Here is a 17956-nt window from a genome sequence, read left to right as displayed (position 1 = left end):
AAAAATTGATCATTGATCAATGATCATTAATATCAAATTTTGATAATCTGATTTCAAACAAGATTCTTTTTTATTCATTTATTTGGTTTTTTTTTAAGGCTCAGCTGTTTTCTACTTCAGGCCCCTTCTTGTCGTAGCGGCAGGCCACCTTTCCATATAAAATATCTTGATACAATGTGTCTACTTCATTAATTTCTCATAACATCTCTGACAGGAGTTTTTTATCATCCCGATATCTACTCCAAATTAATTAATTCAAACTGACACTAAACCATACTTATCAACGCAAAATAAAACACGATGGAGAATAGTTACAATATGTACATGTATACAATAATTACTGGCTTGTAACAGCATACTTCTTTTTTTCAAAAATTGAATATCTCACCAATATTATCCAATCTCTAGATGATACTTGATATACTGAAGTAGAATATACGCTCTGAAAGGTCTTCCAAAACTTCACCACCAATATGCTTGTAAGCCCAAATATACCCTGCACATAAATATGATATGTAATAATCATTATACACATACACCATTACGTATACCCATTACATTCATGGGATGTGTGCATTGTAGTGCATTGTAGTGCACTGAAGTTGACTGAAAGATATATAGGCATTTAAAATCACACAGCTCAAGCAAATCTGACATACACACAAAAATAAGGCACTCACTGCACTCAATAGATGCCAATCATAACAATGTTTTGACAGACCCTTCATTGCCGCAAAATTAGTGGCACATGGGGAACATATACGTAGCATGCATGTCAGTATGGATCAATCATTTTGCCAATGTTTTTTTTCGTGTGTGATTTCTAGTGCTCTGGTCACATTTCCCTCAAGAAATTCTCTAAACTTAACTTTATTATTATCATGCCACAAGGCACACAAGTACTGTGAAATGCTCAAACTTTCAGTTCATATTGTGCCACATAGCACAACACGAGTACCAGAACCTGGATCCCAGCCACATGGGTGGAATCCACCAGCTTGCAATGACACAGATTGGCATCTCAACCCTGTGTCATGCATTATCACTTTCTACCTATTCTAATGAAAAGAGCTGTAAAAAAAAAATCTCAATGTCTACCCCTCATGACTTCTGTAGAACCAGAACTTTTCGTGTGCATGATCCGATCTCTGGAATTCAAAGTGTATTCTTCACACCCAAAAGTTGTATTTTCCTGACAATTTGTATTTTCTATTAAAAAAACAATGTGAACTCATGCACAGATCAATGCTTTTTATACTCATGCAATGCCAAAAAAAGAAACATATATTGTGCATCTAGCAATATATCACCTGGCCATGTGCATGGTTAGACAAATCTGTTCTGAAGTCCATTTGCTAAAGTATCATGATGCTTTTGCAAATCTCTTAAGGAGCCAAGATTCACCAAAATAAAATGCACATGAAAGTTTTTGTCTACACAGTGCCATGAACGACAAGTGCCGATTTGCAAATGTTTCATGCCACAAACAAGCTGTCAGCTCAAATTTGCAAGTTTCATGATACAAATATTTCTGGTCCTTAAAGCATGGCTCGACACTAACTTTTTTGTTCGGTGGCCCGATGGGGCCACCAAAATCCTAAATTTCAAATTTTTGGTGGCCCGAGAGAAAAATTTGGTGGCCCGAAAAAAACACAATAAAAAACATTAAAAGTCCTTTTTTTAATGAGTCAAATATTTAAGTTTTATGATAGTAAGAATTAGAAGTTGGACATATCTACTCAACAAACTTGCAACACTCACTCTCAGGCACGCACTCATTCAGTCCTTTTCATCCATCCTTTAAACAAATTTAACTGCTAATTTCCGGCGCAAAAAGTTACGAATTTATTGACATACTTTTCAAAAAATTTTGGTGGCCCGACTTTCATTTTTGGTGGCCCCGGGCCACCGGGCCACCGTTAGTGTCGAGCCCTGCTTAAAGTATTACTTTGCCAGAGGATACGAAATAGACAATAAGTTTTCTGCAGAGTCAGTGTATTATGACAATGCAATATTCTCATGTGTAGTTCACTTTCCTTGGTTCACTTGCATTGTAATGCATATCAAACAGCTGTAAATACTCAAGAACTTGACGATAGATAATGGCACAAAATTAAATGAATATGAGGTATATCGACACATACATGTATGCAAATTCATATTCACGTCACGTCACAAGTGAACATGTATGTACACAGTAGGTCGGCCTTTGGTAGAAGTGTAACGGAAATATTCCAATTTTGTCTGACAGAACCAGAGGATCTGCACATGATCGTGACTAGGGCTCTGATTTGTGTCTGTGGCAAAATTCTTGTCAAGGTATTGCAATTACGATTCAAGCATGAATACTGACCTTAAAAAGTCTTCATGGAATGGCGTAAATTCCACTATTGATATGTTCGAAATTTGATTGCACATTAAATTCCATAATCAAGAATTCTTTAACTGTATTCTAACTGGCAAAATGTAAATGCTGAAACAACTGAAACAACTTGTCTATTAAATAGCGATCTCTGTCTGACCCCACCCTGGTGCATCTCTTGCATACCAGCATGTTAGTTAGGCATACATTCACACACAAACACGCACACACATGCATGCACAATACAGGACATTCTTGTTGATATTATGTAACCACTTACTGTAAAACCAGAAATTTTTAAGTACATTTCAATTTCACGAATTTTGCAAGAGCCAAATTTTGTGAAATTAAAATAGAAGCAAAAATTCTTGTCTAAATTAAAATGCATTACATGCAAGTAGCAATTCACAAACATTTCATGCTGCGAAAAAAGCTGTCGGATCCAATTCACGAAAATTTCACACTACCAATACTTCTTGCTTTACAGTACGACAAATTTTCAATATGAGGTAGTTTGAAATGATAAATTCACAAAATTTAGAGAGTAATTCACAAAACTTACAAGCTATGCTTCTTTTGTGAATTCCTCTTTTCCATATACTGTCAAAAATAAAATTGTATTTATTCACTTGTTTATCTATCCAAATACAAATTTGTTATTACTGTAATTGTTTACAAATGCAATAGTTAAAGCTTGTGGGGTTCAAAATTTAACATATTCTGTACTCATGTATTTAAAGCATTATGTACAATACAATGTATTACTTTATATGGCAATAAAACTATTTGAGTTAAATTGAATGATCAATAGTGAAAAATTCCTTTATAATCATCCCAGTTACCCTTATGCTCCCATTATATCAAAGGCATCTACGTAAGCCTCATCAATAAATAAAAGACTATAATTCTAGTCCACCACCGCGAAATGAAGAATACAAAATTTCATTATACAATCAACTTTTTGCATGGTTCATTCCTACTTGTTAGGAAGTTGGCATGAATTACAAGGGTTGGGTTATGTGGCTCAACAACCCATACAACATACCACAAACAACTGAAAGCTGGCACTTTACACTAAGCTATGTCATAACTCACTGCCTAGGTGCATATTGTGGGCCCCATGCAATTCATCAGAACAGGTTTTTTTTCCTTCCATGCCCTTCACACTGTACATTTCGCATAGTGTATCATCATATCATAAATGATACAGTGTGTATTTCGATGACTTAGAGAGTATTTATCTTTTATATTATTCATTTTTTATATTAGCAGCTTAGCTATCTTGTTTTAACAGACCTTTTACGCAACTTTATAATGCACATTTAGTTTACTCTGTGTTTTCTATTTCTTGTACTCTCCGAACTGCTAATGTTAATGCCCCTTTTAAGCTTTATTTTGCCTGACAATGCCTGCGACTCTAAGTCAGAAATGTATCATATTCATTAAGTCCTCTTTCGAAATCTTCCATTATGCTCATCAGTGTCACCACCGTCTTCATCATCACCTTCATTATGATAACCACCTTTGTGTATATCATCGTCATGACCATGGCCATCTTGCTTTTCTCTATTAGGCTAAAATTACCATTGTGTCTGCACAGCATCAAAGCTTTGCTGACATGATGATTGCGGTGGGTGTAAATGTAAGTTGAATGGGCTGGACTGTTAATGGGCAGGGCTCAGAGGTGGGAGTCGGCCCTGGGCGGGCCCCTCCTTTGGTCTGCGTCACAGAGGAGCAGCGAACCCTTGGGCTGCTCACTGAAGGACCCTGCCTGATACACAACCTGTCCTCGTACGATGGTCGTGTGGACTGCTCCCTGTAGGGTGAACCCACTGTATGGAGTCACCTTGTGGCGGTGGTGAACATTCTCAGGCTGAATCTACCGAGAGAAAAAAAAAATTAAAAAATGATGCAACCAGATTTAGGAGCAGATGGTAAAAATGCAGCATACCAAACTTATGATATCAGATGGCTAAGATGGCTTAGATGTCTGTGTTTTAAGACTTAAGATTACCATGAATTTTGTAAACACCTCCAGCAAACCCATTGAGGACAGACTGATTTTGCTACAACACGCGTTTCCCATAGACACCTGCCCAAGTATACTCAGGACTCGTCCTACAAGGGTTAAGTACTAGCCTCCCTGAGTATGAAGGATACACAAAAATCTATTTAGCTTTCAAATTTCAACCTCTGAAAAGTCAATATTGAGGATGGCAGAAGCAAAAGCCAGGAAGCTGAAGTATATAAAAGTTTGCAAGTATGTAAGCATGGGGTATCAAAATTACCCAAAAAGATGGTAAGACTGTCCAGATGGAATGAACCTTTGATGGATTTGATAAAATATCAATTTTGGTGAAGGAGAAGTGTACCTGTACACTTCTTGTGAAAGTATATTGTTTCAGTCAGTACATAAATTATTATGAACGCAATTTTAAAGTGAGCAATCTTCAATTACTGCATTGATCGTGGACATTTATCAAGATGTGCTATTTCCAAGAAAATGAACAAAAAGAGTGTACAATTTAGCATTAATTTTAGTAGGTTAGCAAGCATTTAACTCATCAAACATATGATCACTTTTCCATACCATTCTGGACCAGAAATCAGTCTGACAGCAGGTTGCACATACATGTAAATGTTGCCATGCAAGATTAATGATGTGCTAAGAAAAACACCAAGATCATTGTAAAATCTAACAAGATGTTTGACATAGCCAAGAGCAGAGCAACTCAATGGTGTAATCACATGCACAACAATGATAACTCAATCATTTCCCCACACCCTCCCCACCATTTCACAGCAATGAAAGGTGACAATGAGCTAGGCTTACTGTGATCGTAGACTCTGGATCCCAGATAACGATGTCGCCGTCCATGCCAACTTTGAGGGCGCCCTTCTGGTGTGACAATCCAGCCAGCAAGGCAGTACGCTCACACATCAAGCTGACCATGTCTTGTAGCCCCATGCCGTTCTTCTTGGCACCCGTCCAGAAAAGAGAAAGACCTATTCATAACAGATCAAGGCTCGTGTATAAAAATGTTTGTAATGCTCCATGGATTCACTGCAAAACTTGAAAAATGTTTGTATCTTGTTCCAAAAAATGCTTGTTGGACAATGAAGTCACCGAGGGATTTTAAATGCAGGATTTTGCTTTCAAACTTGTAACCTTCTGACACACACACAAAAATGCTATTAAACTCAAACAAGTCAGGTGCATTAACACTACTGCTATGGAGATACAAAACATCAGTTACAAACCCTATGTGAGTTTTGAGAGCCAATTGGCACAAAATACTCCACAGCATTGTACACAATGTCATAAGTCCCTCGCACAGAACGGGTTACGTACAGTCAGGTCATGGAAACAATTCTTCACTAGCGAGATATCTGACAGGCAGGCACCCTCAAACATAATAATGCATAAAGACTCCACATCACCAACCTGCTGGAGGTACAATACAAACAGCTGACATCTCATACCTTTAAGTCCGTAGAAAACAGATGTAGCCAAAAATGATGACACAAGCTGTGTCTGTGCCACACATTTGTGCTAACCCTTACTGCATTCTTTGTACAGATTTGCACATCCTCCTGATTTGCTTCTTTCAACTATCTGCTCCAACATCCAGACATTACAAGCCAGTTCACAGTTAGCACTAGTCTGCAATGACCTCTGCAAACACAGACTTTGCAAGACATGGAATAGTCTTGAAGAAGAGCAGTTGAAAACAGCCATGCAAGAAGTGGTAATTTACATGTCAGTGCTGCATAAATGACTTTTGTTAAAGTTGCTGAAAAGAATGCACATTCACCTGTAAATACCAATCTGTACCTGGTTCATTCATATCATAGTTGTCATGTATGAAGCCCTGTCTAGGTTTTGAATACCGGTACCTCAGTTGCAAATCCATTTCAAGAGTAGGTCTGCAACGACCTTTAACTGCATGTGCTCAGATTGGAACTGTGAACTGGCTTACTGGGTAACTGTCAGTGAGCAAGGATAACACAATCCTATTAATCTGGGATCTCATTAATCCCTATTCTTTCACAAAGGCTTTTCTTATGCACTACTGTACTTGAGTGGCTTTATCTATCTCATCTGATTCCAAGATTTTTATATTTGTTTGTGATCGTTTTTTTTTTTTTTTTTTTTTGTTGTTGTTGTTTTTTGGTGTGTATTTACTCATTACTGGGGGTGGGGTTGATTAATGAAAAGCAACGCAGATAGCTTGACAAGTTACAGCTAGGAGCATGGGTACATAGAGGGAAAAACTGCAGGCAAACATCTACAGCAATGAGTGAAAAGGCGGGGGGCACTGGACACAAAGCCTCACCAAACTGCAAGGACGATATGCCACCCCAGGCCTTCATAAAGTCCCCCTCCTCGAGCACCTTGAGTTCCGGGGTGCATGGCGAGTGGTCCGATACCACCATGTCGATATCTCCGTCTTTCAGCGCCTGCCACAGCACTTCCTGGATGAGGGGGAAAAAAAAATTTGAAAAAGGGAAACAACTTCCATGGCAACTGAATCATGTGCTGTTACAAGTGACGGCCATCTCTTTCCACACAGCTGGAAGTGGAATTGAACAAATGTGTTTGTTGAAGGCTGCAATCATAGTTCATACATGAGCCATGATTATGTAAAACATTCATACGGAACTACAAAAATCTGGTTTTATCTCACAAATAACGTAGCTCTAGCATTGCATAACAATTAACGCCAGGAAATTCATGTGGAATTTCTCACAATAAAATAGATATACTTTAAAACCACACTTTGCTCATGCCATGACCACCTAAAAAACAACAACAAAAAAACAAACAAATCAAGCACAATAGCCAGGGCTTTATTTCTATTTTGGGGTGAATTAGTATCATCTTTGTTTTTGTTGTTGAGGTAGCAACATTGCTATCCCTTTCATTATCATCATTATCATCATCATTATCCCTTTCCCAAATTGTGGGACTTGTCAGTTACCTGGTTGTTCTTCTGCCTAATCGGCGGGCAACATTTGAAGTGGGTTGCTCCCTGGGGTACGTCATCCGAGTTGAGGGAGAGGTAATGGTGACAGGTCTCCACCGTCAGGGGTGCGCCACGGCGACGGGCATCACGGATGATGGGGAGCGCATCAGCGGAAGACAAGTGGACGATGTGGCAGGGTACTCTGGGTGAATTACATGCAGTGCCACATTTGAATTGACGAGTGAATATACAAGATGATTATGGAGCAAGAGGACCTCATGTGATAAAAGATAACATAGATTTGTACATGCATGTACTGGTATGCAGTACACAGTACATGAACAAGGTACGTGATGATACTGTGCTCCATAGTCACGACTTTTACCACACATGAAATTGTCAAGAAGTCCCAATAAGATTTGCTGAATATACGGCTATATATTGTACAGCATGTGGGCATTCCTGTTTTTATGAAAATGTGAAACTTTAAAATCCTGTATAGTCTACAGTGTATGTCTTGACTTTACGAATGCATTTACTTTGTCCTATCAATTAAAGGCCCAAATTTTTACCATGGTGCATCATCGATTGCACTTTGACAGGCAAGCATTCTTTTCATAATGCTTGCCAAACACTGCTTTTCAGTTGCCCTGGGAAAGGGTGCAAGTGGGTTTTACATTGAAGATGAAATCAAATGCCCCTAAGGGTTCTCACCTATACTGAAGGCACATCTTGGCTACAAGTTCAATGGCATTGTTCTCCATCTCTTTCGGTCTTGACGCTAAGAAATCCTGATAATCAGACGAGGCATCCACCTGCTCAGGTCCACCACTCTGAGACTCACTGGGCAACTCCATTTCAGCATGGAACTTGGTTACCACAGAGGAGAAAGTAAATACAAAAACAAAAAACAAAAAACAACTATGAATTGACAGCTTTCTGAGAGTTTCAAATGATCAGGAGCATTACAATGAAATCCTAAAAATTAGTATCTACATGTATACATTATGCAAAATACATTACATTGCAACAAGAATATTGAATCTCCTGCACTTGAGGCTGTTCAGCTGAAAAAGAGAAATTAATGCTCTTGCAGACCAACAATTAACAAAATAAATTCTTTTAACCTACGATATCTGGCAAAACATGGCTTTAGAACAATATTGGAGTGTCGCACAATGCAAAATGCAATACATACACAGCAAAAGAACACTGTTTTAATAATGAAAATCCATTCAGACTATGACAGGTTTGATAATATATGACACAAGAACTGTATCAAAGTCTATAACATACCTCTTCCTCTCTCTCTCTCTCTCTCTCTCTCTCTCTCTATCAATGCCAGTCTTTCAATATTCATTATTGTATTACATTCAATTTAACTCCTGATCTACCTATCTATCCTTCCATTTCTATTTATTATACATCTACACTTCTATCCATTTTATATCTATTTTATTTATCTCTTCATTCATCTTAAATCTGTCTCTCCATCTACAGTTATCTATCCATCCATCCATCTATCCATATATCTACTATATAGATACTTAATATCTATCTACAAGTTTGTACTGTGAAACCAGAAATGTTCACATGCATGAAATCTTTGCGAAATCAAAATGCCATAAAAGTTATCTACACCATTTATGCAATGAACGTCAGTGGCAATTTTAAAAAAAATTTCATGGTGCAAAAAAGGCCGTTGACTCCGATTTGCGAAAATTTCATGCGGACAATATTTCTGGTTATAACACATTTACATGTCACTTTCTCTTGCATAACTCACCAGGAGAACACTGTTTGTGCCTTGCAGCTGCTGCAAGGCCTGGTGAAGATCCTGCTCAGTGACATGGGGGAACTCGTCCACACCGCTGTGAATCAGGAAGCACTTGAATCCGGCGATACCCGCCCGAATCATGGGGCGCAACTCCAACTGTGGGATGGGGGAGGGAAGAGTGGACATGAGGACACTGATGTGATACAGTTGTTAACATTGCACATCAAAAATCTCGACATCACATACTGTATAAGCTGTTATTTTCGCAAGGGTTTAATTTTCATGAATATCATGAATTACAGTTGGGTCTCAAATATAACAACTCGCGAAAATAAGGGTCACCATGCGCTATTAAATGTAAAAGTGCATTTTCAACAGCGTCAGTGTCAATTCGCTAAAACAACATCTCTCGAAAATGTCTGTGATCTCCTCATTCATGAAAATATCTGTACGTGAAAATAACAGCTTGTACACAGTTGCTTGAGAACTGTGTCACAAGCCACATGAGAATATTGCCAGAAAAATATTGACACTAGAGTGTGATTTTCGTTACTTCACAGTAAGTTTGCTATGCCATTTTGCCATGAAAGCTCTAGACTCAGGAAAACTAAAAATATTTGCTTAACTTCCATTAGATGTCTCATTCCGATCCGTCTAAAACAATCAATTTGAACATGGAGTTGAATTTCATTTTTCTTTTCCTCAGGACCATCATCTCAAAACAGCGAAAACAAAAAAAAAACCCACAAAGAAAGCCACATCAATGTTGTGTGCAAAACAGAAAGCCACTAACAAGGGCAGAGCGAAAAGGAAATAGCAGTTATACTGTTAGCATTATCGGCATCACTGGTACAGTGGAACCTCGTTACAAAGAGGTTGGATAAAACAAATTCCTCTCTTGAATAACAAGGTGCTTTTGCAGGTTCCGACTTTTTTCTATTTCTTTGTCTTTGTACCCTGATAAAGTGAGACACCCGATACATCAAGGTGATTGTCAACTTTTTAGGTCCTCATCATAACAAGGTTCCCTTGTAGCAGATGCAGTGACACCAGCAGCAGCAGTCATTTGAAATGGCAGTAATCAATACCATTATAATCATCATATGGTGTTTACCTGATTCTTTGGCACGACTCCACCCCAGAAAGCTACATCCACGTGGCAGGAAGTCTTGGCGTGCGACATCTTCAGATGAAACGCTTCCAGTGTTGTGGTCGGTGGAATGCAGTTCCTGGATGGAAATACACGATATGTTGAATTTTCAATGGATTGCATAGTGTTCTCACATAATATAGATCAGGACTGACATGCACATTCACATGCATATTCTTGCCATAGCACTAAAGCAGACTATTTCCATGTTTCCCCATTACATATTCCTAGACACATGACCTTCAGAGTTCTTCTTAGTTTAATAACAGATTCATTGCCATTAAGTTTCATTGTTGTGTGGGACAGCTAATATTCATTATGCATTTATTGTGTACATTGTCCTTTTGTTCTTTTGATTTGATCATGCCCTAAGTGACACTCACAGAGGCATGTCCACGATGGTTGTCACCCCGCCCGCTGCTGCTGCCCTGGTGGCTGTCTGGTAGCCCTCCCACTGGGTGCGGCCAGGCTCGTTGACATGGACATGGCTGTCCACCACTCCTGGCATGACCAGTTTCTCGCCAGCATCAAGGTCCTTTCAGATTAGCACCATTTTCATGACAGATGAGGAGAACAGATGATGTTAGAAATTAAACTGACCCAAGGAGGCCTATGCAATCTGATCTTTTCCCTTTGCTTTTTTTAAATCAACAAAGCAGCTCTCTAATATAAACTATAATAATAACATTTGATCCTATTAGGACAACTATCCAATGAACAATTACCCTCCGGACAATCAACCCTGGACAACTAACCCCACACCAATGTCCCTCCAGGACCACTGCCCCTCAAGACAACTACCCCAACAACTATCGGGGGGGGGGGGGGGGGGGGGGGGGGGGGGGGGGAGGGGGGGGTCTGGTTCCAGAAGTAAAAATGGGTGTGCATCATAAATTAGCGGGGGAAAAAATTATATAAATACTAGTTTTCTACAATTGAATTTTAACGCTTTTTTACCCTTCTAGTTTCTACTAATATAACATAAGTGAATACCTTAAATACAACTATAGCCTACCCATTTGATTCACCAATATTTTCAATATTGGATAGTTCAACATTTACCTGGTACCTTTATATCTGGTGTAATTCCAGGCACTTGAGTACCGGTAATTATTGCTTTGCAGTTTTAGACACTTACTCCAAAAAAACAATTTAATAACCCACACTTGTGCAACACAAGTACAGAGCAGCAGTCCAAACTCACATTTACATTACACACAGTATTTTGTCAATGGTATTACTCACATGGCATTTCTGTATGAAGATTGGGTTTATCTTGTTCAAAATGTAGAATTACTATGACAGTGACAAGAACCGACTGAGGAAACTCCACTTTCCCTACAAATACATTTGAGTTGAGTGTCTAGGCCATAATAAAACCTCTCTCAAAAGAAAATTGTTTCTTCCTTCCTTTTACTGCTAATAATATGGATTCTTTGTGGGAACAATGTCACTTTCACACTTACCGGTACCAGTACAGGGCCCCGTTGCAAGAAAGTTGCAATCAATTGCAAATAATTGCTAATTTTGAAACAACCATTCTGATTGGCTCAGGGTCTGCCCTATTAAGAAGACATGCATGCAACAATGATTTTGATTGGCCAGTGACAATCAGTTGCAAGTTGCGTTTAAACGCAAAGTTTCTAGCAACGGGGCCCAGTACTGCATTTTCAGACTCACCGTAAGTGGATCCCATGACACTTGGTCTAAATTTTGCCGATGGATAGCCGCTATTACTCCATTCTTGATCTCCACTACTGCTGGACATTCCTTCCCTCCTGGAAGCAGAACCCTACGACTCCTGACACGAATACTGGCCATCGTAGTCTAGCGTGATTGCACACTATAATATTGACATGGAAGAAAGTTAAAGGTAGATATCCGAAATGAACTCCAGAAAGTGCTCGTAATACCTTGATACTACTACATGTAGATACCTCAATGCTACCGTACTAAAGGTTCAGTTGTATTGAATATCAGGTTTGTGTTTGTGTGTGTGTTTTCTTTTCTTTCTTTCATTCTTAATCTGATCAAAATGTGATACCTGTGACATTATGGGATGTTTTAAAATGTAAGTGGTCATGGCTGCCTGATTGGGAAATGTAATGACATTACATACTTGTCTGTTTTGAACTGTGACCTCTTTGCAATTCATAGCAAGATCACATGTGTGTAGTGTTTTAACATGTATTGCTGTTACCTTTTTTCTTTTATTTTTTTTGTGATTGACTGAGCACTTCTTTTTTTTTGTCAAGGCAAAGCAAGAACATACAGAGTGTACAATGAGACAGTCTGAAATGTCATGTCTGTGATATAATGTGTATTCAAGCAAAACTCAAATGTACATTGTAGGTTACAGTGAGTGAAAGCAGCAATCTCTTACTATTTTATTATTGGTAGAACTCATCAGTGAAAGTTATGAGGAAAATTGAACAATTTATATTTAAAAGTACAGGTACTCTAAGAACTTGGTGCTGTCATCACTGGATAAGATTAAGATTTAAGAAGACTATTAAAGTAACAGTTTATGATGTCATGCATGGACAACAACAAAGGAAATATGACAACAATTCCATAAAATGTAATTTTTCATGAAAATTTCACTTTCAGTCAGTACAAGATTGTATTATTACATTTTCCCTGCTTTCTAACAGAGGCAAGTAAAGTGCTCTTTCATTACGCTAGGAAAGTGCAAATATGTGAAGTTCTCTCCGGGTCTCCCACTCCCTTTCTTTCCCTCTATCTTTGCCATGAGGAAAATTGGCCATGAGGGAAATTGGCCAGGAGGAAAATTCCTCATTTATATAATTCATATTTTGTAGTCCTCTGATTTGTTTGTTTGTGTGTGTGTGTGTGTGTGTGTGTGTGTGTGTTGTTGTCGTTTTTTTTAAATTTTGATAGTGTAGGCTAGTAAAATTTCCCCAAGAATAAACCAATATCGGTACTTTAATCATTTGGCAATTGTGCACTTTACGGTCCTATATTTATCGGTGCGACATTCATTCCACAGGGGCCAACAATATATATCTACTACCCTCTATGAAAAGAATATCGATAACGATCATAGGGCCTACTGGTAGTCTCCACAAAGCAGAGAGGCAGCAAAACATCTTTTTAATATTTGGGGGGGGGGACTAGCTGTCATCCAAATAATAAGATCTGGCGCCTGGTGGAGTGTGCAGATTGTCCACGAAAAAAACATGTGAATTTGCAAATGCAGGAAAAGGTGAAAATGAAACATGTTAAAGGGGGAGAAATTCACTCAGTTCACTCCACATGCAGTTGTCGTCACCATGCTGTAAATATATGTAGATCCACAATCCAGATCGATGATTACGGTACCTGCTATGCAACCTTGTAGTTGTAGACCTAACTGCGACCAGCAGCCCCAACGTACAACGTACAGTGTTGGGGCTGCGCCGTTTTGGCATCGATATTTTAATGTTGTACCAAACGGGTGCCGTTCCGGCGCTGTATTTCCTTAATTTTTCAACAAAAACTACTGGGAATACTTACATGGGTCGACTAAACCTAAATGATTCACATCGGCGACTGTTTGATGCATTTCATTGCTTATGATGCAGAAAATGCTGTCTTATAAGGCAAATATCTTCAGCTCACCGATGCTCACTAAAACTCACAATCACTTGCACATGCGCACACAATGCATTCAGTGCAGTGCATTGACAGCTGTATTACTCGCTACATGATGCATATTCACCGTGCGATGATGCATTATTCATATCCTTCTGCGTCCGTAACGTTGACGTCATTGTTTACGCATGCGTAGATGCGTACTGATGGATATACACGTTCAAAATAGCAGCAAAGCTCTCCACTAGGGCAGACCGCCTACTCCTAAAAAATGTGGAAAATTATGCAGTTTCCACATAAATTGGTGAGAAGGACCAAGGCAATGGGGTAGTGTATATTTCATTTTATATTGTCACTGTGTTTATGATGAACATTTAGCCATGGTTTATTTGTGAAGTTGCCGTATATGTGGCAATAGGGAGTTGTTCGTGATTCTCACTTGAACGAAACTGCGGGGTAGCCGCCAGGACCCCGCCGCGGCGGGTCTCCGGGGCTATTGTAGACCTAGTAGTAGACAGAAATAGAACTCCAATACTTTTTGTAGGGTCTACATCCAGCAGCGGTATGTTGCATTACGAGTAATTAATACAGCACTGTACAGGTACTTCTCTTCCAACCTCCCTGCTTACACTGCACAGTGCATAATCACGTGTATAAATCGGTCGAGCACGAGTGATTCTTCGAAACAAACACACTCTCCACTCTACTGCGTGCGCCTATTCACCTTCGGTTTTGTTGACACTGCTGCTGCTCTGCTGCTGCTACAAGCACGAAACGCAATGCTAACACCGCGCCGCCGGGGCGCTGTCGGCCCGCGCGACACGATGAACGTGTGGGATCATTCAGAGAACCTTGAAATAAAAACAATCACGTCGCTATGATGAATGCACACAATGTTCACTGTAGGCCGTTAAAATGACTTCCTAAAGCCACCATGAGGTGATGCGAAAGTACACTAGTACACTTTTCGGCTTTTCATTAATGAGTGAGGCGATGTCCTTGTTCAGCGAATGCTGAAATATAATCGACAACTCACCAGAAATACAAGCGTTCAGGCTGATCTGTGCTTTGAAAGTGCGGGCTGTGGAATGGATGTATTAAATTCATGCTGCATGCGGCGCATGTATGCATACAGCAGCTGCTATTTGTGCTAGCAAAGATCGTAACGTACCGAGAAGTTGAGGCCGATGATTCTCGTTGTGCGAATGTCAACACCAAAGGAAGTTCCGGTATCATGGATTTTCAGCCTTTTGAACATGGAGAGATGTTATTCAGAGATAAGAACTTCAAAGACGCGGAAGTGCAATACTCAGAATTTGTTGATTCTTCGATCCGGTATTTACAGAACGGACAATTGCCAAATGATGAAATGTGCGTAAAACTTTACCTTTTCATCCTATATCAGTCCCAAATACTTATTTTCTTGTTATCCCATCCTTTATTTTAAGGGTGCCTGGCTGGGGTGCGGTGGCGGAATATAATGACCTGCCGCCGTGCTGCTAACTCGGCCCAAGACATTTGTTTAGGTTTCTCTCTGGCAGAAAATTATCTAAAACATAGGATTCAGAATAATTAATATGTAATGTCTTATCTTCATTCTACAATACATGTGTACAGAACGGTATAGATGTATACACTACAGTAAAGGTCAGTAACAGTACGGCGGTAGGCCGCGCGATCCGAGGTTGATTATCATCGCATCGAGCCACATGCCACAATTTCACCCCGCCCTTGATTTGTGTAATATGTTAGGTAATTTATTTGGTTTGTCATGAAACCATATTATCACTGATGCTTACACTTGTCTATGTCTAATGAAAATAATTTGCAAGTAGTTTTCTTGTCAATATAATTTCATGATCCTGAGAAAATAAGTGTTGATATAAAGTTAAATTCATAAACCCATCATTGGCATCATGCATATATGCATCAAGGTTAAAAGCACTTTGTAATTCAAACCCTTTTTCGTTGAAAAACACAGTCATGACTATAAACCCCCGGGCGCTCCTTTATATACACAGTTATACTGCATAGCGTTGGGGCTGGTTGCAGTTAAGTCATGACCAGTTTTGAACAATTCATACCATGTTGGAACTAAGATCTATAAACTTGTACATTGTAGTGCACTTTGGATATTTTTCTATTTTCAGTTCGATAATGACTTTAACATCAGCAAAATAAGCTGTAGCCTGTAGTTTTTGTCTGACTTATCACTTGTACTACTAGCCTGCTTTCCAGAGTTATTATCAGTACATCATGTATTTTTTGCCCAGTCTGGAATACAGTCATAGCTTTTATCCCCCATGTTTTCTCCATAGCATGAGTAAAAAACAAAAAAACAAAAAACAAACAAACAAACATAGATGTTGTTCTTTTCAGGGATGAACTTTAATACTATAGGCCGATGCATTACTTTTGATTTCCCAGGATAGGAAAAAATAGCCATTGTCGAAGGTTTCATATAAAAAATTAATTGTTACAAACGGGAAATAAAGAATATACCGGTAACTTTCTATCTATTCTGTAGATCAAATTACTGGAATATTCTTCATTTTCTATTTACTTGGCTCTTCAAAGGTCTGAGGTATGGGAATGCTTGGTGACACATACAACATTTACTCCTGCAACAATTTAATATTTCTTATTTTCTCCAAGGACTTGGGGTTAGGGTTAGGGTTTTAGGTTTCGTTTGATGTGAGGATTAGGATGTGGGTAAGGGTTATGTTTGTTGGTAAAATTTATGTTTTTGCTTATAGTGCTCATGCATTATATTTCATGGGAGCAATTATCACAGGAGAAAATGCCATGGTACTGAGTGCTCATACCATTCATATCGACATGCAATCACAAGAATGATTCCATGTGCACCAGCTATAACAGATAAAGCAAAATGAGTTCTCTGAGATGTGTGGATTCTTTGTCTCACCAATACGTATCTTCCCTGTCCCGCCCCCCCCCCCCCCCCCACCACCTTTACAGATTCCTGAAGCTTGCCACAGCACTGAATAACCGGGGCCAGATCAAATATCAGAGGGTAGACTTTGACGAAGCTGTAGATGACTACACCCTTGCCTTACACTACAAAGCAGACTTTGCAGTGGCACTATACAACCGTGGACAAATTCACTACAGACTAGGTGAGCAGACAGTTAATGTGGTGTTTTATGGTCACCTTAGTTACTGTTGTATGTGGTAATCTTCGTTTTGTGAGTGTCATGGCCAGTTTCAAAGAGAAAAGAGCTTGTTCTTCCACAGATTTTATACTGACTTGACTGTTAGAGATTTCAGAACAAACAATTTATGATCAATTTATAAAACAAGTAGGCCCTACATGTATTGAATCACCATACATTAAAGCAACAAGGTCACTCAGCTCTAAGGATTCCCCAAAGGAATTGTCTGTTTAAATTCCAAATTTAGAAGAATTGGTGCCACAGTGTGACACACACATATACACACGCACACACACTTGTATGCACGCACTCATTTTTTTGGGATCAAAATATGGAGAACAGAGAGCTGCTATTTCTTGACCATTTCTTGGATATGCTGCACAAATTGGGAATGGGGGAGGGGGGTTGCAGTTCTAAGCTTTTCGGTTGTTAGAGTGGAAAAACTGGAGAAGGTTATGACATATGGCTGCTATTATACAAATGTCTGAGAAATGATGAAGGGAATTTCCTCCCAGCATTGTTGAAATCCAGTTTTATGAATCCTTTTTAGGAGTAAAGAATTCAAAATATTGATTTTCTTTTATGTTATGAATAAAGTTGTTTCTGTGTCTATCCCACCAGCATTTATGATTGTCCATGGAATGATATACAGGTTGTATGCCCTCTGTCATTGGTTTTAAGATGCTGTTTTGCAGATACATTTGTATAGGTATTAAAGAGCCCTGTATGTATATTCTCTGTGTTGTTGTTGTTTTTTTTTTTCTGTTATAAACAGGTCGTTTTCAGCTTGGCATGGCAGACTTCCAGGCAGCTCTGTCCATACAGCCAGACTTCCCTGACTGCCAGCTAGCCCTCCAGAGCACTCTCACAGACCTCACGGCCCAGGCAATAGGGGACAGAAACCCTGAGGCAACTCCTTCATGACACCAACTC

General features: G+C 39.1%; 2 protein-coding genes across 2 annotated transcripts; one reads left to right on the top strand and one right to left on the bottom strand.

Annotated features, from left to right (window-relative positions):
- Nucleotides 1-4040: 4040 nt before the first annotated feature.
- On the bottom strand, nucleotides 4041-14925 carry LOC139732248 (allantoinase, mitochondrial-like). The gene is made up of 10 exons (XM_071643123.1): nucleotides 14887-14925; nucleotides 11937-12099; nucleotides 10640-10791; nucleotides 10221-10335; nucleotides 9116-9262; nucleotides 8044-8198; nucleotides 7345-7531; nucleotides 6700-6838; nucleotides 5196-5368; nucleotides 4041-4241 (listed from the first exon to the last, which is right to left on the bottom strand). The coding sequence occupies exons 2-10, from the start codon at nucleotides 12075-12077 to the stop codon at nucleotides 4041-4043; spliced, it is 1410 nt and encodes a 469-aa protein (XP_071499224.1). The 5' UTR covers nucleotides 12078-12099; nucleotides 14887-14925.
- LOC139732247 (uncharacterized) lies at nucleotides 14785-17956 on the top strand. Its single transcript, XM_071643122.1, has 3 exons — nucleotides 14785-14789; nucleotides 16830-16987; nucleotides 17799-17956. Exons 1-3 carry the CDS (start codon nucleotides 14785-14787, stop codon nucleotides 17945-17947), a joined length of 312 nt encoding a protein of 103 aa, XP_071499223.1. The 3' UTR covers nucleotides 17948-17956.

This window comes from Diadema antillarum, unplaced genomic scaffold (genome assembly GCF_040938485.1).
Source record: "Diadema antillarum isolate AM-2024a unplaced genomic scaffold, OU_Dant_1.0 seq00000407_RagTag, whole genome shotgun sequence".
NCBI classification, from domain to species: Eukaryota; Metazoa; Echinodermata; class Echinoidea; order Diadematoida; family Diadematidae; genus Diadema; species Diadema antillarum.
This window is presented reverse-complemented; position numbering and strand designations above follow the sequence as displayed.

What these genes read in the sequence shown, in the direction of transcription:
- LOC139732247 (XM_071643122.1), top strand. An exon ending in ACAAATTCACTACAGACTAG is followed by an intron (nt 16,988 to 17,798) that starts GTGAGCAGACAG and finishes TGTTATAAACAG; the next exon opens with GTCGTTTTCAGCTTGGCATG.
- LOC139732248 (XM_071643123.1), bottom strand. Translation starts at nt 12,077, where the DNA reads ATGGCCAGTATTCGTGTCAGGAGTCGTAGGGTTCTGCTTCCAGGAGGG. An exon ending in TGTCATGGGATCCACTTACG is followed by an intron (nt 10,792 to 11,936) that starts GTGAGTCTGAAA and finishes CTAATCTGAAAG; the next exon opens with GACCTTGATGCTGGCGAGAA. An exon ending in AAGATGTGCCTTCAGTATAG is followed by an intron (nt 7,532 to 8,043) that starts GTGAGAACCCTT and finishes TAATTCACCCAG; the next exon opens with AGTACCCTGCCACATCGTCC.